This window comes from Nicotiana sylvestris, chromosome 12 (assembly GCF_000393655.2).
Source record: "Nicotiana sylvestris chromosome 12, ASM39365v2, whole genome shotgun sequence".
In the NCBI taxonomy this organism is placed as follows: Eukaryota; Viridiplantae; Streptophyta; class Magnoliopsida; order Solanales; family Solanaceae; genus Nicotiana; species Nicotiana sylvestris.
Genome location: NC_091068.1, coordinates 162,339,045 through 162,362,461, shown reverse-complemented (window position 1 = coordinate 162,362,461; position 23,417 = coordinate 162,339,045). Strand labels below are relative to the sequence as shown.

Sequence of the window (23,417 nt, the reverse complement as noted above, 5' to 3'; positions counted from 1 at the left end):
CTTAATGTCTGTTTCTGTTTCATAAAGTGTTCTTTAATGGCAATGGAATGAGAGTGTGCAGGTTGAGAGGGACTTTGACTTTTGGAATAGTTATGCATCGAGTGAGAGTTTTAGAATTTTGGTGAAAAGACAAAAGAGTCCTTACATTTAATGAGATGATAGAAAATAGTAAGGGTAATTTAGAGAATCAAAAGATGCATACAATGCTAACCTACTACAATTATGTAGTAGGTTAGTAAAACCCTATATATATATCAAAGAGCATTAATAATTTTTTATATTTATTAAAGAAATTGATAAATCATTTATTATATAAAGGGTTACACCATTAGAGGAGAAACTTTTTTTAATAAGTCATTCTCAGCTATAGAATTATCAATGAAGAGTTAAAATTTTGAAAAGAAAATGTATAGGTAACTAATAAAAAAGTCCAAAACGGAAATGGAGAATGGGGAAAAAATTTTAAAAAAGGGAAAAATCATCATAAATATAAGTCGCATATTTTCAGGCGTTGTATATTCAAAGTAATATGAGTACTAAATTGAAACATTTAAAGACTTCAGAGACCAAAGTGAATGTCTTCCAGATCTTGAACAAAAGTAGTATCAGATGTGATATGGAAATGTGCCATGGCTGCTTCAGGGAACGAGAGAAGGCCATCACAGTTGGCTGCTTCAGGGAATGGGAGAAGATCGTTCCAGTTGGTGCATAACGTAAATATACGAAAGAGGTTAGTCCCTTCATTGCCAAACCATTGTGTAGGAAATGTTGGCAATTCATGTAAAGGTGAGAATGATGACTCTGATTTGCTCACTTTTCTAAAGTTCTTCTTTCGTCTTGTTTAATTGTTCCTTTTATTTTATTTGGCATGCTGAAGTGTGTTTGTCTCTGTTGGTTTGGGAGAAAGAGTACATCCCCCCCCCCCCCCCCCCGAAATGCCAAAAGAAGTAGAGACCACCACCTTTTAGAAATCTGTCCTCAGTTTTCTTGCTTGAAATGGTAGTAAACTCGTCAAGACCGTGGTCAAGTAACTATAACATTGGGAAAATCCTGCTTACCAACATGTCGTGAAATAGTAACATGATTTCAGTTCCTTCGTAAATTTTGGTATTTATTACTCCAGATTTTTCTCTCCTTGGCGTGCTTCCGATGAAATTCTGTGTACATGCATAGGTGAGAGACTAAAGCAATAAATGAACAAGCGACTTGTGCCAACATTACTTTCCCTTTGAAATAAATCAATCAGTTTTTTATATCATGTGGGGTGCGAATACCAGTAAGAGTAAAATAAGGATTAATGTTAAATAGTTTCTAAATATAAAAATATGTCAATCATTACGGGATGGACTAAAAGGGAGAGAGTGTCACAATATAACAATTGAGTACTTGATTTGTCTCACTTGTCTACCGAATCTATTGTGTCTATTTGGTATCTATACGTGTTATTCTTTCCTCGCTATCCTGTTAATAGGGCAGATTTACTTCTCTTTGCTTGGTAGCTAATAAAATAAACGGCAAGAACTGAGAGGCCAAGATTACAAGTGTTTATTTTGGATCCTCAGACTTGCTCCAGACTTGGCCGTTGTTCCTATCCATTTTCAAGACAGAGCTGCAAAAGATAGGAAGAGACAAATATATCCATGTTAAGACTTCAGAGTAGATACTCTACAATATGTCCATGATAACAAATCCAGGAGTAGTCTTGCCAAGCCCCAAGCCAGAGCATGCACAGAGTAAAAACAAGTTAGGACTTGTGGTTGGATTGGTTTCTGGTGGTTATGTTTTGGTTTTTGTATGTGTTTTGATGTTGTTTGCATTTTGGAGAAAGAGGAAGTTGAGAGAAGATGAAGACAATGACATCTTTGATGGATCTATGACTCATGAATTTGAAAGAAGCACAGGACCAAAGAAGTTCCGTTACAGTGAGTTGGCTAGATGTACGAATAACTTTGCGCAGGAAAAAAAGCTCGGGGAGGGTGGATTTGGGGGTGTTTTTAAAGGACATCTCAGGGAATTGAATTCCCATATTGCTGTTAAGAGGATTTCAAGGGAGTCAAAGCAAGGAATAAAAGAGTATGTCTCAGAAATGAGGATCATCAGCCGGCCAAGACATAGACATCTGGTGCAACTCATTGGCTGGTGCCATGAGAAAAGAGAACTTCTACTTGTCTATGAGTTTATGCCTAATGGAAGCTTAGATTCCCATCTTTTCAAGGGAAAAAGCCATTTTACATGGCCAATAAGATACAAGATTGCTCAAGGCTTGGCCTCTGCGCTGCTGTATCTACATGAAGAATGGGAACAATGTTGTGGTGCATAGGGACATAAAGTCAAGCAATATTATGTTGGATTCCAATTTCACTGCCAAACTTGGGGATTTTGGTTTAGCTAGACTAGTTGACCATGAAAAGGGATCCCAAACAACAGTTTTGGCAGGTACAAGGGGCTACATGGCCCCCGAATGTTACATCTCTGGCAAAGCTAGCAAGGAAACAGATGTATATAGCTTTGGTGTTGTCGCGTTAGAAATAGTTTGTGGAAGGAAAGCTATTGATCCTAAAGCTGGAGAAGATCAAGAATACCTTGTTGAATGGGTTTGGAGCCTTTACCGGATGGGAAATCTTTATGAAGCAGCTGATCCTAAACTCTCATCAGAGTTCAATGGAATGGAGATGAAGCACTTGTTAATTGTTGGCTTATGGTGTGTTCATCCAGATAGCAAATGCAGGCCTTCTATTAGGCAAGCAATTCATGTCCTTAATTTTGAAGCTCCATTGCCCACCCTCCCTCCAAACATGCCCGTGCCAACATGTTGCAGTCCATCGCAATTTCTGCCAACTGCTTCATTGTCATCATCATATGATACCAATCGTCCTGAGATCATTGACGCCCAAATCCAGTATTCAAACAGAGACAACACTGATTCTTCGAATAACACAACAGCTTCTGCAGCATCTTCATCTTCAGCATCAATCTTGTACCCACGTTGATATTGCCTTGCTAAGATATTTTAATCACTGGCATACGGCTTACTTTTGATTGATTATGGGAAAACAAGTACTGCTAGAATAAAAGTGCACCAGTTTAAGTTTCAGGTTGCTCGGTGATTCTTTTAGCGCGTAAAAAGTTTCTTCCTGTCTAACTGATAATGCATGTTGATCTTAGCTTGCATTAAGAATTTCTATCTGACATACTTGTTTTGATGAGCCTAAGATATGCTTGCCTTCATATACAGTTAATTTTCATCTTGCACTCTTTCTTACTTGGCCACAATAGCTATTAGCTTCACTAGCAGGTAAGAAGTTTTTCTCATAGGAAAATCAAGCTCTCCTCTTGTAACCGATCATCATTAATCAGCTTGCTTAATGTTTTCATCTATTCTTTTGAATAATTGCATCCAAAGCAATACTTGTGAACACATAATATTTCAAAAAATTTAGCCAAGGAGATTCTAGGGTTAAAAATTCTAATGCACTAAATTTGATTTAATAATGAGTAGCTTTAAATATTTACAATTATAGATACAGATCATAATGGATGGTTTTCACAAACCAAAATTTGAGAATCATAGAAAAAAAAAATCACATGGGTCAAAAGGTAATGTTGATAACATCCAATTTCCTTAAATAAACAAATAATAATAAAAAAAAAAACATACTAGTTGGCTGACCGAAGTTCCCACATTTTAGATTGCTGAATAAAGTCATTCTTCTGCAGCTTTAACACAATTTGATATTCATGAATTTGTTATTTACACTGCTTGTCCAAGTTGTCGAAGATGCCGAGCATGCTTCTTTCCCATCTTATGGTCCTCCATCACCTTTTCGGACAAGGTCCCTACCTTGCATGTCTCACACCAAAACTTGAACTCTCTATTCTCATGCTCCTTACTGTTTTGCTTTTCATGACTTGTATTATATGAATTCTTTCTCAAGTCACCTGCATTGTCATCCATCAACAAGGATGGTGCATCATCGTCGTTTGGCCTTAACGAGCATTCTTCTGATTTCTGCCCTAGTCTCAGATCATTGCAAGATACCACAAACTGGATGAATTCAGATTTCTTTTGGGAAAGATCAATGTTGTAGGTTTTCTCATTCTTCTCTGCTCTTAACGCAGCCTCCTTCTTTTTGTGTTTCTTTCCTTGGAGATGCTCATTCAGGCCACCTTCGCTTGTAGTACTTACCTGACAATGTGCACAACTCCACTGCTTAACATTTTCCTTTAGAGAACTGCTTACTGAAGGCTTGTTAGCAACCTCTGTTGTTGGTGTTACAACTTCCCATTTTGGTCCAGGGAAAATTGTGTCAGGCTTAGCCTGCACCAATGCCAAAAGAAACAATTCTCATAAACTTAAGCACCTCATAAATGGTTACAGATCTGAAAGCCTATTGACAATTTCATAAACATTAAATGAATGTCGTAAAGCAACACCAGCTCGTACTGAAGTGGTCATATTTGTAGTCATGTAGTGCATGATAATTTAAAGAAATGGACCTTGAGCCTAACTCAAAAAAGCTACCTCATGAAGGGAGGATTATCAAGACCATATAAGATGACCACAACCCATCCCCTCAACCAATGTGGGACTTGACACTCCCCCACATGCCTAGGACGGGAAACAAGAGCGTGGATAACATAATATGGGCGCCCAACATTGAGAAACATAACAACAATGATCGGACGGGTCTAGCTCTGATACCATGTTACCAAACAAGGTATTAGAGGAATGTTGTATGTATCATTTCAAGAGGTTCAAGATACAAATACAATTACAGTGTATCTAAATAAGGAATGAATCAAAGAAGAACATCCTACAAATCTGCTAGCTATATATGGCTATGTACGTTCATAACAAGTCTAATTTATTCTTGTAAGAAATATCTTCGCAAACAGGACCACCCTCTTCACACTCTGCCTGTTTAGGGGCACTAAGAATGTTATATAAGATTTTTGAGGAATGAAAGCATGTGAACAGGTGAAATAATTTTCAGTACAGAAGAATTAAGGGAAAATAAGGGTTTAGTAGTTAACTAAGGAAAATACATAATTTTTGATACTTTATTTAATACAAGACAACTAATAGCTGCAGAACGTAACCAATATTCACATACATACAATAGTTTATGGGTTGGAAGGCACACTACGTCTGCTCAGAGAAGCAATCATAAATTTGCTGGAAATAAGCAAATCTCATCAACTAGTGCATGGTATCACTATATTATGCAAAACATTCAATCAGTACTCAACTGCTAATATAATTTTCAGATTTACTATGAAATGTAAACGCAAAAAAAGCAGCAGCATAAGAAGTTAATGAATGTTTATATGGATTATTATGGAGTAAGGAACAACAGCTGAGACACCTGGCTGGGGGTGAGCATTCCTGCTTTATCACAAATGTCTGTAGCCTTGATCCCTTCCCCGTGATGATTCAAACTATGATCCTTGGACTGCAAATTGGAGATCATCATATTTACACGGAGAATGAGTATTGGAAAGAATCAATTTGATAATGAACTGGCTACTCTTTGATAAAGTAACATCTGACATACCTTGTTTGCAATAAGTTCCTCTAGTGCACTACATTCAATCTCCTCTGCCACAGCCGTAGAACTCATTGTTTTTTGGAGTTTGACCAAGTGCTCCCTCCCTTTAAGATCTGCAGCCGTACAAATTTCGCCAGGGCACCACATGTTACAAGTACCACACCACAGCTTAGAATTATGAACAGAAACATCAGCATATTCTTCAGTTTCTTCGGCTTTTTTTGCTGATAAGTACCTGATAGGTGGACTTTTTCTTTCAATTCTTCATTAGTACTGTGCTCTGATCGTACTGCAGCGGCATGCTTAACTTCCTCCTGCTTAAGCTGATTTGCCTGCTTTGTTGGAACTGCTGTTTCCTTGACCTGTGTTCCTGTCATTTTCTTCTCAATCCAAATTAGATTTCCCCTCACACTTTTAACCTGCAGTCACACAAGGGACATTCTAATCACTGGCAATACCATTTACTTTTGATTGATTATAGAAAAACAACTACTGTCAGAATAAATGTGGTACTGATGTTTACAAAAAAATTATGAGCTTCAACTCTCCCCCCTTTCTAGTGGCTTCAAATGTTAACAGAAAACACAGAGACTCGAGAGCATACTAAGATAAATGAATGTAATGCAAACTTTAAAACAGATTGATTTTACTAAGTACACTAGTTTTAGTTTCAGGATGCTCAGTGATTGTTTTAGCATATACAAAGTTTCTTCTAGATTTAAGTGATAATGCGCTTGATCTCAACGTGCATTATCAATTTCCATCTTGCACATTTAGCTTGTTTGATGAGCCTAATGTTTCCTCCATATACAGTTAGTTTTCACCTTGCCCTCTTCCATACTTGGCCACCAAGAGTATTGAGCAGCTAATTAGAGAAATCTCATGGGAAATCAAGCTCTCCTATTGTAATTGATCATCACTAAACAGCTTGCTTAATGTTTTAATCTATCGTTTTCCAGATAATTGAGCGCAGAATAATATGTGTGAACTGATAATATCCAAAAAAGTAACCAACGAAATTCTAGGATTAAAAACTACAACCTGTTTGGGCTCAGCTGCTTCATGTTTTGCCATGTGTTCCATCGTTTTGATATCTTTCCAAAAGGAACCAGCCCCTTCACACACTATCTGTTTTTTTGGATAACGTAAAGAAAATTTCATCAGAAATCATGCCAAGAAGGTAGTAACTAGTAAGAATTATAAAACAAGGAAAATTTCAATTCTCCACTACGTTCCATGCTATCCAAAAATACCAAATTTGTGTCATGCCCTCTACCATATAAACCTTACACCAACAGTATAATTTTAATAAACATCTATTCCTCACAACCATCTAGTTTGTGCCACTATGATTGTTATTTACGAGATTTTAAGGAATGACAGCATGTGAATTGTGAACAGACAAAATGATTTTCACTACTAAATCTGTTGTCAACAAAGGAAAATTCACTCTTTGATGCAATTTTTGAGAACACGGATAGCTGCATAATGTAACACGCAACCTATTCCTCATGTTCATTCAATAGTTTATGACTTCGAAGGGACACTGCATCTATGCAATCGAAGCAGAATTCATGAGCTTGATGGAAATAAGCTTAAAAAATTAGTGCATGATATCATAAACATGCACACCATTAAATCCGTACTCAACTGCTAATGCAGCTTTATAACTCAATATGGAGTGAAAACGCCAATAAAGCAGCATGACAAGAAGTTAAAAATTGTTTCATACAGTACTGGGAGCTTGGAACAATATGTAAGCACCTGGCTGGGTATAGGCATTCCTGCTTCATCACTAGCATCAGTAGCCTTTATCTCTTCAACATAATGATTCAAACTATAATCCTTGGACTGCAAATAGGAGATCATGATAAGTACACTAACAATGCTTGTTAAAACAATTCAGTAGTCAAGTCAAAGTTGCTATATAATTCAGTGGACTAGTACTTTTGCTTCTGTAACGGTGGTAATCTAACTTTTGGTGACTGAAATGGATTAACAGTCCTAATTCTCATATAACTAGCTGATGTACATCAAAACAAGTGTGCGTCCAATTTTTGTATTGAACTGGCTACTCCGTGCTGAAGTACCATTTGACATACCTTGTTTGCAATAAGTTTCACCAGAGCATCAGATCCATTTTCCTCAAGATACCTCTCTGCCATAGCCAGAAACAATTTATAATCGAGAGATGGATCCTCCATTGGCTTGTTAAGCCAGTCAGTGACAATTTGAAGGTTGACAGACAAGCACGAATATAGAAGGCGTTGGTAAACATAACAAGAACCATAAAACTGAGTGATAACAGCGTCCAGTTTCACCAGCAAACATGGATGAATAAGATTTTGATAAAAACAACACGCGCCATTAAACTGAGGTATTACCAACCAACATAAGGTAATTAATTTTATATATGGCCACAGAGGAACCCTGCCAAAGTAAGTGGAAAGACATTAGTATATGCAACATGAGTTGTTACTCGTGTTCAACCCATGTATATAGCACGAATTTTTCGAAATGCTTCAAGAAACTCTCCAGCTCTTGAAACCCTCAACTCACCAAGGGAATTTAAGAAACAGAAACAAGAAGACATATCACTACCAAAATAAAAAAGAGAAACCGAAATAAGTGTATTATAAAATTTGAGGTTCACCTGAAAGTAATAGATTCCGTTCACAATTTGGTTCAATGAGTCAATATGAGGGTATGGTTACCTAAACAAAACGTAATTACCAGAGTGGGGTACAAGCACGAGAATTTGCATGTGAAACATATACTTATCTTTTTGTTTTTAGCATCAAGTAGATAAATGCCTATGAAGTGAGACCACTAATTGAGAATATCATAAATTAATTAACCATTAATGGCATAGACTTTGCTCTTATTTTTCTTCAAAGACACAGGAAATATTTGCCAATAATCTAACAATGAAGTGTCAATATTGGCAAGAGTACCTATTTCCATACAATTTAAAGAGGGTGAGAAAAGGAACACTTGTACAATAAACGCTACAAAGTACACCACATTACCATTCAATAAGTTTCTCAAATATGTGCTCGAACAGAGAAATAAAGGAAAAGATGGTCCAATATGTAACTAGCTTCCTCATGTGATACTCGGAGCCAGTCTCAATCGCTCGGATTGAAGCACATCTGCAATTCCGCAAAAAAATTGGTGAATATTACCAGCAACAGAAGAGATAAATAATACACCAAGTAACTAAATTTGGACAATCGAAGCATTCAATACTTGAAATTTTGAAATGGCTTCGGGTGCATTTGGCATGGAGAAAAACATGGCAAATGTTTCCATAAAAATGTATTGTAAGGAAAATGCTTCCTGTAAAAAATTCTTTCTCCGAAAAATCATTTACTAGATTATTTAATTGGTTGGGTGTAGAAGTGGGTGACATGCTGAGGGGATTTAGCATGCAAGTTACGGGTCTGAACCCAATAGCTTTGGCTCAGACCCTTATATGTAACAAATTCTAATAAATAAGTACAAATAATTAATTTTGAAACCAGTATACCAAATGGGCTGTTGGTAGAATTTCAAACTCGAACCCACAAAGTTCGAATCCTATATTCGTCTCTGGTGACACATGGTAATGGTGTAAGTCGGCAGTTGGGATATTTTTAAAGAAAAAAGGCTTCCATCCATATATGGAATTGTAAGATCACATACTATATGTCAACACCCTAGGGTGTGCATAGCCCGGTGGTCAATGGGGTGGGAGGGGAACTATGAAATTTTAGGTTCAAATCTCAAAAAGGAAACAAAGAACACTAAAGTGATTTCATTCTATCTGCCTAAGCCTTGGTGGCCATAGACCATAATTACTCGATACTCGTGCTGGATACCTAGTTGATTAGTCGAGATGCACCAAGCTAGCTCGAAAACCACAGTGTCGAGTGTTGGGTTAATCTGAACCCAGTATTGTAGCCGCGGAGCATAAATTTATGCGTAAAAAATCATTAAAATTGCAACAAAGGGTAGGTCTGAACCCATAACTTTAAAAATACAATGGGTTCAATGCTAAAAACCTTAAAAGTTGAACCCACATGATCCAAATCCTCGATCCGCCTCTGAAAAACCACCATCGTCATAAGGGGAGAAAAGGATAGCATACTGTGCCATTAAATGGCATTACAAAGAATAAAGTAAAGTGAGTAAGGAATAATGGGAAGTTCCCCATACTTACAGAGGATATCCCAGAGCAAGTAGAGGCCTGCAAATTTGGTACAGCATGAAAACAAGAGTATAAATATACAATCACATACATGCAAAATAAGTACTTGAATACTCAGAATCATCTAACTATGTATAATAGGGAAAAACAATAATCAGCACTAATCTGCAAGCTGCAAAGCTAAAATCTTCGTTTTTGCCGCCTTCTTTACTACTTTCACAAGATTTTTTATACCCAAGTTTCCATTTTTACCAAATAGCACTATAATGGAGAAAGTAAACGAACTTACCAAGCTAAGAAATCGATTATTAGAAGTACAAATCCGAGAAAACCCATTCTGGAAAATTTTCTTCTCAGCTGGAGTTGTCTGAAGTCGTTGAGTTTCTATGATCAGTGTGAAGAGGAAAAGCAGTAAACAGTTTTCGAAATAGGTCTTTTCTTATGCAGTAATAACAGAAATACCCTAATAATGGTAACTTTCGAAAATTAATAAAATTGACCTTTCTTTTATCCCGTTAAATCAGATATGTGCCCCAACACTAATTGTTTTTACACCAAAAATAGAATAATCATATATTGTATCCAGTTAAATTATAGTACTAAGTAAAACTTAGTGTATATAACTTAAAATATTTTAACAAAAAATATTCTATATTCTCCTTTTTTACGATAAGCGGTAGGTGCTTGGGGTCAACATGTATGCTTCACCTGTAAGCTTAAAAGGATTTTTACGAAATTTCAGTGTTTACTTGCTTTTATGGTATTGTACTTCATAGCTTTAGCCTTTATCACCTTTACCGAAAGAGTAGCCTTTCTCACCTTTACCATTTCTTTATAGTTTTGAAATGGTAACTCATTAATCAAATATTAATAAAAGAAGAAAAAGAGGGACTAAAATTCAAAAAAAAAAAAAAAAAGGAACTTGCTTAGAACAAGAACTTCGATCAATTGTTAACGTGATACCTAAACATTTTAAGTACTAAGTATTCTTTTTATCAACCAACTTTATATAGCAATAAAACTAATTACATGAGTCTACTAATTAATTGTTATGATAAATATCACATTATGGTGGATGTCTACTTTTCTTCCATGATTTTCATTTCAAATGCTTAATGACATATTCAATGACATATTTTGTATGTTCAATGACATATTCCATAACATATTTTCTTCACTTTCTATGCATATATAAATGCCTTGTAATATATAGGAAAATACACACAATTAAAGAAGAAAATCGCTTCCTTTTCTCTATCTTTATTTTTGTTCATGTTTTACTAAATTGCTTTTATTTCTTGTTCATGTTTTACTAAATTGCTTTTATTTTATAACACGTTATCAGCACGAAGTCTCTAACCTCAAGGTTGAACTCCACTTCTTACGAGGTATATCTCTATGATTTACTGTCAAAATTATCAAGCCTAATAATTCTTTTTTTTTCAGATATATATATGAGTATATTCCGCCAAATGAATATTGGTTCCTTTATTTATTTATTTATTTTTCTTGTGATGTTTCATCATAATATAAACTTGGACGTCATTTTTTTTTTATTCATGAATATAGTACTGACAAAGATCGATGAACAAAAGTGTAAATCTTTTGGAAAATAGAAATAATCCTTCTAACACAATGGAAAACAGAAATAATCATGAATCTCATGACGTTATAGTAAATATTCCTAGTAATAATCTCATAGCTAAGAGGAGCTAATAAAATTTCATTATCCAGTACATTGGGAACAATAGACGTATAGACGAATATACCATTATCATTCATTTTGGATTGGTATTTTTCACCTAAATATCATACAGAATCAGAAGAGTTTAGTGTAATCGTTTCTTTACGCTACTATCCTAATAATTTCTAATTATTTATCTTCTTTGATAGTCTTCACTATATCGAACTTGTCAAAGCTTGAGTTTGTGGCACTTGATATTTCTGGAAAGAACTATCTATCATGGGTTCTCGATGCTGAGATTCACTTAGCTGCTAAAGGCCTTGGTAACACCATTACTCATGGTAATGAGGCATCAAACCAGGGCAAAGCGAAGGCCATGATTTTCCTTCGCCATTATTTGGATGAAGGTTTGAAGGTTGAATATTTAACAGTGAAAGATCCATTTGAATTGTAGACTGGCCTAAAGGAAAGGTATGATCACCTTAAGGCTACGGTATTGCCAAGGGCTCGATATGAGTGGATGCACTTACGGTTGCAAGATTTTAAGACCGTAAGTGAGTATAACTCTGTTGTATCTCGAATAACTTCCCAATTGAAATTATGTGGGGAAGTTATGAATGATGAGGATTTACTGGAAAAGACTCTTACGACTTTTCATGCCTCAAATATGGTATTACAGCAGCAATACCGTGAAAGGGGTTTTAAAAAGTATTCTGAATTGATATCATGCCTTCTGGTGGCTGAGCAGCATAATACCTTTTTGCTGAAAAATCATAAAGCCCGTCCCACAGGGTCATCTCCGCTTCCTGAAGCGAATATGACAGTTAGACGTGATAAGTCTGGAAAAAGACAGAATAATAATCATGGCCATATGAATGTACGTGGGCATGGCAATGGTAAGAGACGATATAATAGTCGTCATCGTGATGGTCATGGCAAACGAGAAAATAATATGAGTTCTCAAAAAAATCCTTCACGAGGCAAAAGCGGTAACTGCCACCGATGTGGCATGAAAGGTCATTGGAAAATTGAATGTCGTGCACCTGAGCAATTTGTCAGGCTTTATCAAAACTCCTTTAAAAGAAATGCAAATAATGTTGGAGCATCTTCTGTTAATGCTCCAGTGGAGTCACATTTGACCTTTAAAAATAATTTTGAGGCAGGCTTTCAAACAAAAATGATGACAATACCGAGGCAAATCTTGCTTTGAATGATGATGATTTTCAAGGCCTCGATGATATTACTCATTTGGAAGTTGAAGACTTCTTTGGAGATCAAAACTAATGTTTGATCATTTTATTGGGAAATGCAATTATGTTGTTATTTTTATTTTCGGTGTTTTTGTCTCGTCTGAAGTTGTTTTTATTTTCAAGTAGTACTTAAGTTGGCTTATGTTGTCGTTAGTGATGTTAGTTGTTTCCGTATTTCTCATGATGTATTTTTTTTTTATGAAGAAATTAAAATTCCCCAGTCTTCAACTGGATCCAAGATGAGTAATGAAGATTTATGTCTTTTGGATAGTGCTACAACTCACACAATATTAAGAGAAAAGAAATTTTTTTCTTATTTGTTTATGAAAAGGGCTTATGTTAATACAATATCCGGTAGTACAAAGTTGATTGAAGGCTTTGGAAGAGCGGCCTTATTATTACCCGGAGGAACGATATTAACTATTGATAATGCATTGTATTGTAGTAAGTCTCAAAGAAACTTGTTGAGTTTCAAAGTTATTCGCCAAAATGGCTACCATGTTGAGACATCAAACGAAGGAAAGGTTGAATACCTTTATGTTACTACAATAAAAGCGGATAAAAGATATGTGTACGAAAAATTCCCCGCATTTTCTTCTAGATTGTACCACACAAACATTGGTGTGGTTGAATCACATGTCATAGTAAATAAAAAGTTTACTACTTCTAATGATTTTATCATTTGGCATGACCGGTTGGGCCATCCCGGTTCTAACATGATGCGCAGAATAATAGAGAATTCAAATGGGCACACATTGAAGAACAAGAAGATTCTTCAATTTAAGGAATTCTCATGTGTTGCTTGTTCTCAAGGAAAATTGGTTATTAAACCAACATCAGCTAAAGTTGGGATTGAATCCCCTGCATTTCTGGAACGTATACAAGGTGATATATGTGGGCCTATACACCCTCCATGTGGACTATTCAAGTATTTTATGGTCTTGATAGACGCATCTACAAGATGGTCACATGTGTGCTTATTGTCAACTCGTAATATGGCATTTGCGAGATTGTTGGCCCAAATAATAAGGTTAAGAGTACAATTTCCAGATTATACAATTAAGACAATTCGTCTTGATAATGCTGGTGAATTTACATCTCAGGCCTTTATTGACTATTGTATGGCCACTGGAATAAAAGTTGAGCATTCGGTTGCTCATGTTCATACTCAAAATGGTCTAGCAGAATCATTGATTAAGCGCCTCCAACTAATAGCTAGACCATTGCTAATGAGGACAAAACTTCCTCTTTCAGTGTGGGGACATGCTGTTTTGCATACAGTAGCACTTGTGCGCATAAGGCCAACCAGTTATCATAAAGTCTCCCCATTACAATTGGCTTTTGGTCAGGAACCAAATATTTCCCATCTAAGAATTTTTGGATATGCAGTATACGTTCCAATTGCTCCACCAAAACGCACAAAGATGGGTCCCCAAAGAAGGTTGGGAGTATATGTTGGTTATGAATCTCCTTCTATTATTAAATATTTGGAGCCTATGACAGGAGATTTATTTACAACCAGATTTGTTGATTGTCATTTTGATGAATCAGTTTTTCCAACATTAGGGGGAGAAAATAAACAACTAGAAAAAGAGATAGATTGAAACGTATTATCTCTATCTCATTTAGATCCTCGCACAAATCAACGTGAACGAGAAGTTCAAAAGATCATTTATATGCAAAACATTGCAAATCAATTGCCAGATGCATTTACTAACCTTCCACGGGTTACTAAATCGCATATTCCAGCTGTAAATGCTCCAATTCGAGTTGATCTTCCAACTGGATAGTATGATGATGCACACGAGTCTAGGCCACGCCTTAAACGTGGTAGACCAATTGGTTCCAAGGATAAGAATCTTCGAAAAAGGAAAGGAGCAAATGATCAAGTTGATCATAACATAGCAATTGATAAAACCTCACATGAGGTTCTAGTGCCTGAAAATGATAAAAATGAAGAGATATCAATAAGTTATGTCTCTACGGGAAAAAGGTGGAACCGAAATAACGTTGTTGTTAACAACAATTTTGCATATAATGTTGCAGTTGAAATAATGCAACAAGATGAGGATCTTGAGCCAAAATCTGTCGATGAATGTAGACAGAGAAATGATTGGCCAAAATGGAAAAACGCAATTCAAACGGAATTGGCTTTACTCGAAAAACGTGAAGTTTTCGGACCAATAGTCCGAACGCATGAAGGTGTCAAGCCAGTGGGTTGCAAATGGGTTTTTGTGCGAAAACGAAATGAGAAAGGTGAAGTCGTAAGATATAAAGCACGACTTGTGGCACAAGGATTTTCGCAAAGGCCTGACATTGATTATATGGAGACATATTCTCCTGTGGTAGATGCAATTACCTTCAGGTATCTAATAAATCTGGCAGTCCATGAAAAACTTGATATGCGGTTGATGGATGTTGTCACAACCTACTTATATGGCTCACTGGACAATAAAATTTTTATGAAAATCCCTGAAGGATTTAAAGTTCCTGAAGCACATAAAAGTTCAAGAGAAACTTGTTCAATAAAGCTTCAGAAATCCTTATACTGATTGAAGCAATCAGGGAGGATGTGGTACAATCGCCTTAGCGAGTATTTGCTAAATGAAGGGTACAAAAATGACCCTATTTGCCCTTGTGTCTTTATTAAGAAGTCTGGATCTGAATTTGTCATCATAGTTGTGTATGTTGATGACTTGAATATCATTGTCACTTCGAAAAAGCTTCCAAAGGCTGTAGAGTGTTTGAAGAAAGAATTTGAAATGAAAGATCTTGGTAAGACAAAATTTTGTCTTCGCCTCCAAATTGAGCATGTACCAAATAGAATTTTTGTCCATCAATCAACATACACCGAAAAGGTTTTAAAGCGATTTTACATGGATAATGCACATCCATTGAGTACCGCAATGGTTGTGAGATCGCTTGACATAAATAAAGATCCATTTCGACCTCAAGAAAATGATGAAGAGCTCGTTGGTGATGAAACTCCATATCTTAGTGCATTTGGGGCACTGATGTATCTTGCCAACAATACTCGATCAGATATTGCTTTTGCAGTGAGTTTATTAGCAAGATTCAGCTCCTCTCCAACAAGAAGACATTGGAATGGTGTTAAGCATATATTTAGATATTTTCGGGGAACCATAGATATGAGATTGTTTTATTCTAATGAATTCAAGTCAGAAATGATTGGCTATGCCGATGCAGGTTATTTGTGTGATCCACATAAAGCCCGATCTCAAAGAGGCTATTTGTTTACATATGGAGGTACTGCTATATCATGGCATTCAATGAAACAAACAATAGTTGCCACATCTTCAAATCATGCTGAGATAATAGCCATTCATGAGGCTAGTCGAGAATGTGTTTGGTTGAGATCAATGACTCAGCATATTCAGGAAATGTGTGGTTTTCTTATGAAAATAGATAATCCAACTACACTATATGAAGACAATGCTGCATGCATTGCTCAACTGAAAGGAGGATACATCAAAGGAGACAGAACAAAGCACATTTCACCAAAGTTCTTTTTTACGCATGATCTTCAACAAAATGGTGAAATTAATGTTCAACAGATTCGTTCATGTGAAAATTTGGCTGATCTGTTCACTAAGGCATTACCAACCTCAATATTTGAGAAGTTGAGACAGAAGATTGGAATGTGTCGTCTTCAGGAAATAAAGTGATATTTTCATGAGGGGGAGTAAGATACGCGCTGTACTCTTTTTCCCTTAGCCTAGGTTTTGTCCCACTGAGTTTTACTGGTAAGGTTTTTAACGAGGCAACAAATAAAGCGTATTACAGATATGTGTACTCTTTTTCCTTCACTAAGATTTTTTCCTTACAGGGTTTTTTCTTAGTAAGGTTTTAACGAGACACATTATCTATGGACATCCAAGAGGGAGTGTTATGATAAATATCACATTATGGTGGATGTCTACTCTTCTTCCATGATTTTCATCTCAAATGCTTAATGACATATTTTGTATGTTCAATGACATATTCCATGACATATTTTCTTCACTTTTTATGCCTATATAAAGGCCTTGTAATAGATAGGAAAATACACACAATTGAAGAAGAAAATCTCTTCCTTTTCTCTATCTTTATTTTTGTTCATGTTTTATTAAATTGCTTTTATTTCTTGTTCATGTTTTACTAAATTGATTTTATTTTATAACATTAATCTCTATGTACCTAATTCATTGTCTATACTTTTCAGGATTAGTGGTGCAGGTGGAGGTGACCAAACAGAGGGGCGACAAATGGCCTTAGGATATCACAGTCACGATATTCACTATAAAGGCCTAAAAATTTCGATGGATAAAGCATTATTGCATATATATATACATCAAAAAACATTAATAAATATTTATATTCATTAAAGAAATTGATATATCATTTGTTATATAAGGAGTTACACCATTAGAGGAGAAACTCTTTTTAATAAGTCATTCTCAGTTATAGAATTATAAATGAAGTTTGAGAAGAAAAATTATAGGTTCAGAAAAGTCCAAAAACAGAAATGGAGAAAAGGGAAAATTTTAAAAGGTGGGGGGGTTGGGGGGAGGGGGAATCATAATAAATATAAGTCGCATATATTTTATGCGATGTATGCGAAGACTTCAAATATGAAACATTTAAACACTTCAAGGACCAAAATGAATGTCTTCCAGATCTTCATATTGATTTGTTCCTCAGTTATTTCAAGAATCATAAAAGAGAAAGCCAAAACCAAGATCTCCAACACTCGTACTCACAGACTGTACATTGGTTCACCATTATTTTCCCCAAATGGGTTCTCTTTTTCTACTACAAAAAGCTTTAGGACAACTCAGTTGTCTTTTACGAGGCTGTTGCTCATAACTATCGGTTGGAAGATGTTCTTAGAAAGCTTGCAGATGTCAGTAAAAAGTTCTTCCCAAGTACTGATGAAGAGGTGTCGTCGTTACTGCCTGATTCGGCCTTATATTATATCACTCACAAAGTTGCTGATTGTGCCACATTGTGCAGTCTATGATGTCAGAAATAATCAAAATCGAATATGATGAACAAAATGTCAATAAAAAGTTTGCCTTCGATGATTTTACTATAGCATCGCTCAAGGCTAAGAATGGCAGTAATTTTGTACAAGTGCCTAATTTTGTTGAAGTGATATCAGCTGTGATCTGGAAATGTGCCATGGCTGCTTCAGGGAATGGGAGAAGATCGTTCCAGTTGGTGCATAGCGTAAATATAGGAAAGAGGTTAGTCCCTTCATTGCCAAACCATTGTGTAGGAATTGTTGGCAATTCATGTAAAGGTGAGAATGATGACTCTGATTTGCTCACTTTTCTAAAGTTCTTCTTTCGTCTTGTTTAATTGTTCCTTTTATTTTATTTGGCATGCTGAAGTGTGTTTGTCTCTGTTGGTTTGGGAGAAAGAGTACATTCCCCTCCCCCCCCCCCCCGAAATGCCAAAAGAAGTAGAGACCACCACCTTTTAGAAATCTCTGTCCTCAGTTTTCTTGCTTGAAGTGGTAGTAAACTCGTCAAGACTGTGGCCAGGTTACTGTAACATTGGGAAAAGCCTGCTTACCAACATGGTGTGAAATGGTAACATGATTTCAGTTCCTTTATAACTTTTTGGTATTTATTACTCCTGATTTTTCTCTCCTTGGCGCGCTTCTGATGAAATTCGGTGTACGTGCATAGGTGAGAGACTAAAGCAATAAATGAACAAGTGACTTGTGCCAAAATTACTTTCGCTTTGAAATAAATCAATCAGTTTTTATATCATGTGGGGTGCGAACAAGCGATACCAGTAAGAGTAAAATAAGGATCAATGTTAAATAGTTTCCAAATATAAAAGTATGTCAATCTTTACGGGATGGACTAAAAGGGAGAGAGTGTCACAATATATCAATAGAGTACTTGATTTGTCTCACTTGTCTACCGAATCAATTGTGTCTATTTGGTATCTATACGTGTTATTCTTTCCTCGCTATCCTGTTAATGGGGCAGATTTTCTTCTCTTTGCTTGGTAGCTAATAAAATAAACTGCAGGAACTGAGAGGCCAAGATTACAAGTGTTTATTTTGGATCCTCAGACTTGCTCCAGACTTGGATGTTGTTCCTATCCATTCTCAAGACATAGCTGCAAAAGATAGGAAGAGACAGATATATCCATGTTAAGACTTCGGAGTAGATACTCTACAATGTGTACTAGCCAATTGATTAAGCAGGTTTTTATTTGATTGGTTTTCAAATATAGTTAGTTTTAGAGGATTCCAGTGTTTGTATATATCTATGTCATCAAATTTCATCTCCTGTCCAGACTGCAATTAAAATACTGATCATGTCTATCAACATTTTGATAAATAACATAATATAATAGTTTAATTAGTACAACATTTTGATAATATAGAAGTTGTGAAGGATAGCAATATGTTGGCACAAGCATGTTTGGAGGGAGCACGGGCAATGGAGCTTCAAAATTAAGGACATGAATTGCTTGCCTAAAAGAAGGCCTGCAATTGCTTTCCGGATGAGCACACCATAAGCCAAAATTAGCAAGTGCTCCATCTCCTGCTCATTGAACTCTGATGATAGTTTAGGGTCAACTGCTTCATGAAAATTTCCCATCCCATAAAGTCTCCAAACCCAATTAACAATGTCTCAATAGGTTTTCTTCCACTAGCTTTTTCTAATGCTACAACACCAAAACTATAGACATATGCTTCCTTGCTAGCTTTGCCAGTGATGTGACATTCGGGGGCCATGTAGCCCATAGTACCAGCCAAAACTGTTGTTTGGGATCCCTTTTCATGGTCAACCAGTCTAGCTAACCCAAAATCCCCAAGTTTGGCATTGAAGTTGGAATCCAACACAACATTACTTGACTTTATGCCCCTATGCAGCACATATTATTTTCATCCTTCGTGTGGATATAGCAATCCAGAGGCCAAGCCTTGAGCAATCTTGTATAGTGGTCATGTCAAATGGCGTTTTCCTTTGAAAAGAAAGGAATCTAAGCTCCCATTAGGCATAAATTCATAGACAAGTAGAAGTTCTCTTTTCTCATGGCACCAGCCAATGAGTTGCACCAGATGTCTGTCTTTACCGGCTGATGATCCTCACTTCTGATGCATATTCTTTTATTCCTTGCTTTGACTCCCTTGAAACCCTCTTAACAGCAATATAGGAATTCAATTCCCTGAGCTGTCCTTTATAAACATCCCCTAATCCACCCTCCCCGAACTTTTTTCCTGCACAAAGTTATTCGTACATCTAGCCAACTCAATATAACGGAAATTTTTTGGTCCTGTGCTTCTTTCAAATTCAACAGTCATTTAACCATTAAAGATATCATTACCTTCACCTTCTATCACCTTTTTCTTTCTCCAAAATACAAATCACATCAAGATACATACTGCAACTAAAAGACAACCGCCAGAAACTAATCCAACCACAAGTCTTAACTTGTTTTTTCTTTGTGCATGCTTTGGCTTGGGGTTTGGTAGGTCTACCCATGGATCTGTAGCTGTCATTATCTTCTAAAGAAGCAGAAAAATTCCAAGAACAGATACTTCTTACTGCAAAGAAGTCTCTTGTTGCACCTGTGAAGCCAAAAGTGACCCATTCTGGCAAATATTCCCTCAGATCAAGATTGTAAGATAGGCTCTGCATGACAGTGACAGTAGAATTATCTTTGAAACCAGTGAAGACAACAGTAAGATTTTCTGATGTTGAATTATAGTTAATCCAGACATCAGTTTTCTTACCAGCTGGAATGCTACTAAACCAGGTTACATTAACAACAGATTGCATAGACTTGATATTAATACCTACGTGATCATCCATAGGGTCGTACTCGACATTCTGAAAGGTGTCAAACTCCACGCAACAAAATGATTATTCGATGTATTCAGTTGCTGACTTATCGTAGAAAGGCCAAGGTTGTCACCTGCACTGTCATAAAGAATTCTTGAACCTGCAGGTGCAAGGAAGAAGGCAAGACCATCACTATAACTTGTTCTTCCCTATGAATTGATGCTACAGGAGAAGTGATTAGTGAAATCTGTGACATTTCCAGAGGCCTTGTCCCAAAAATGCAGTGGTTTCGAATATGTGGCTCGACCTATGCTAGAATTTATATCACGATTGAGCAAGTACGTGGTAAGTTGAATTGCACCATTTTCCGGATAAGCATTATGTGCCATCATAACTTAAAGGTAAGTTCTACAGAGCCGTGGTTAGACCGACTATGTTGTATGGGGTGGAGTGTTGGCCAATCAAGAACTCCCTTGTCCAAAAGATGAAGGTGGCTGAAATGAGGATGTTGAGATGGATGTGCGGGCATACCAGGTTGGATAGAATTAGAAATGAAGTTATTCGGGACAAGGTGGACATGACCTCTGTGGAGAACAAGATGCGGGAGGCGAGACTTAGATGGTTCGGGCATATGAAGAAGAGAGACACATATGCTCCGGTGAGGAGGTATGAGAGGTTGGCCCTAGAAGGCCTAAGGAGAGGTAGAGGTAGGCCGAAGAAGTAGTGGGGAGAGGTGATTAGGCAAGATATGGTGTTGCTCTAGCTTACTGAGGACATGAACATGGATAGGAAGGTGTGGAGGTTAAAAATAAAAGGTGAATGGTTAGGAAAGGTAGCCGAGCGTTGTCCTTGTTTGTAACAGTAGCTTTAGTTACATGATTTAGTGTTATTTATGTATTTTTGTGTCTCTTGACTTCTGTGATTACTTGTTGTTGCTTTCGTATCGGCTTTCTGATTACAGTACCTAGTGTATTTAGTTTTGTATTTTTGTTTCAATTTTCTAATTGGTGTGCTTGTTGTTTCCTTTCCTTTTATTTTTCCTAAGCCGAGGGTCTTCCAGAAACAGTCTCTGCCTTCTTAAAGATAGGAGTAAGGTCTGCGTACACACTACCCTCCCCAGACCCCACTTGTATGATTACACTGGGTTTGTTGTAATATTTTGATCAATATTGGAAGTAAAGTGATTAAAACTGAAGGACTGTGAAGTGGCAAAAGGGATTACCATAAGGGGAAAGATAAGGAATTTGAGAGCAAATAGATATGCAAAAGCACCCATAGTTGGACATAATATTTATTACAGTTTTTTAGACAACTGAAGATAATCATCTATCTATATGCCTATGGTAGATCCTTCTCATTTTCTCATCTTTTCAAGTGCAAAACTAATGATTTCGTCAAGTTTTGCATCCATAAATTTATTGAGATGTATTCATTTCAAACAGATCATATCAAAGCTAGTAAATTTTTAAACACAGGGTAGTTGAAAAGGTCCTAACACTGACTTTCTTTCCCTCTTACAGGAAGCAAGAAGCATTATTTATTCCCTTTCTTTTCACAGGTGAATTATAATTGACTTACCCCACTACCCCCACACCTTTCCTAATTTACTCCAAAGGAAATGAGAAATTTTGAACTTCAGTGGGAGGAATACAGTAAGATTACATGTTTTAGCAGAACCTACATTTAGTGATAATTGCTAGTACAGTTTGTATGTTGAACTTATACTGTTGTGGCAGTCGGAATCTCACATTCCGTTCCCTTTTATTTGAGAAGGTTCTGTTTTGTTCCCTTTTAAGAAGCTTATAAAGATAAAAATTAAGACATTCCCCCCAATCTAATTCCACTCTGAACTATGCAATGCAGCAATTAGATGTTGTCTCTGTCTAAAAAATACAACAAGAAAATGGAAGCTAAACAAATCGTTAAGGTGGAGAATACCACCACTCTTGAAATGCTAGAAATGTTCAGAATTTGCAGTTCTTAAATTTTGTTTCGGTACAACAAATTAATGTAAATTAAAGTACTACTATTCACTGTCCTGAAAAGAAAAAAATAGACTAGCAAAGACCAGGTTGAAAAATATGTAGACCTAAGAAATGTTTAACCTATTCTAGTCTTTAGATAGAAGAGATGGAAATTGTTCACTTGACTTGTTTCAGTCCCGACAACAGTCAAAAAGCAAAAGTAGTTGACCATTGACATATTAAAGACTTCTATTTTGTATGCTTTTTACATTGTTTTAACTCATGGCCGGCTAAATGATAAGACCATTAATTAAAGCATTTGGTTTAGACTAAAAAAGTACTGCTTGCTGTTATTGCTTCTTTCTCATATTCTATTGTGCCGAGTGTCTTATCTTAAATAACCTATCTACCTTCACAAGGTAGGAGTAAGGTCTGCGTACATCTTACCCTCTCCAAGTAGAGTCTCACTACGTTTGTTGTTGTTGTTGGTTTAGACTAATAATGTTATAGGTCCCAAAACTTACAGTTTTTATATTTATATTATTAAAAAATTTCAAGTTTCAAGTGCATGGATAAAGAAAGACAAGCTCTACTTCATCTGAAAGACATACTTGACGATTATGGCAGACTCTCTTCATCACGTCAAGTTAAAAGTATCTTAATCTTTCTTATGCTAATTTCTCTGGTCTGATTACTCATCAGATTCGGAACCTTTCACAGTTGCAATTTCTCTAGCTTGATTGGATCTATCTTCCTTCATTGAGATGCCTTGACCTGACTTATAATGTTGATCTCAAAAAAAGCAACCAATTTGTTCTCTTGCTTCTCCATTTTCCTCAGCCAATTCTTTGGCATCCCTTTTCTAGCCTTGATATGTCCTTCATTATCTGTCGCCTTCTTCAGTATATACTTGGGTGTTTAATTCAGTAGCAGACTTACTCATGTAGAGCTTCAGCATAATTACAATCTG

At 36.3% G+C, this 23,417-nt stretch overlaps 1 protein-coding gene and 2 pseudogenes across 5 annotated transcripts; 1 reads left to right on the top strand and 2 right to left on the bottom strand.

The window, feature by feature from the left end:
• Positions 1-652: 652 nt before the first annotated feature.
• On the top strand, positions 653-3,171 carry LOC104241060 (L-type lectin-domain containing receptor kinase IX.1-like; annotated as a pseudogene).
• Positions 3,172-3,449: 278 nt separating this feature from the next.
• On the bottom strand, positions 3,450-10,169 carry LOC104241059 (uncharacterized). Of its 5 annotated transcripts, none has more exons than XM_070165433.1 (11): positions 10,028-10,161; positions 9,751-9,777; positions 9,593-9,634; positions 8,579-8,701; positions 7,652-7,979; positions 7,314-7,400; positions 6,588-6,677; positions 5,785-5,968; positions 5,556-5,662; positions 5,367-5,453; positions 3,450-4,318 (listed from the first exon to the last, which is right to left on the bottom strand). In XM_070165433.1, exons 1-11 carry the CDS (start codon positions 10,072-10,074, stop codon positions 3,752-3,754), a joined length of 1,689 nt encoding a protein of 562 aa, XP_070021534.1. In that variant the 5' UTR covers positions 10,075-10,161; the 3' UTR covers positions 3,450-3,751. The 5 variants fall into 5 exon arrangements, with proteins under 5 accessions (XP_070021534.1, XP_070021535.1, XP_070021536.1 ...); XM_070165434.1 differs by having other exon boundaries at positions 6,591-6,677; XM_070165435.1 differs by having other exon boundaries at positions 9,611-9,634.
• Positions 10,170-18,972: 8,803 nt separating this feature from the next.
• Positions 18,973-21,759, bottom strand: LOC104241056 (L-type lectin-domain containing receptor kinase IX.1-like; annotated as a pseudogene).
• Positions 21,760-23,417: the final 1,658 nt, after the last annotated feature.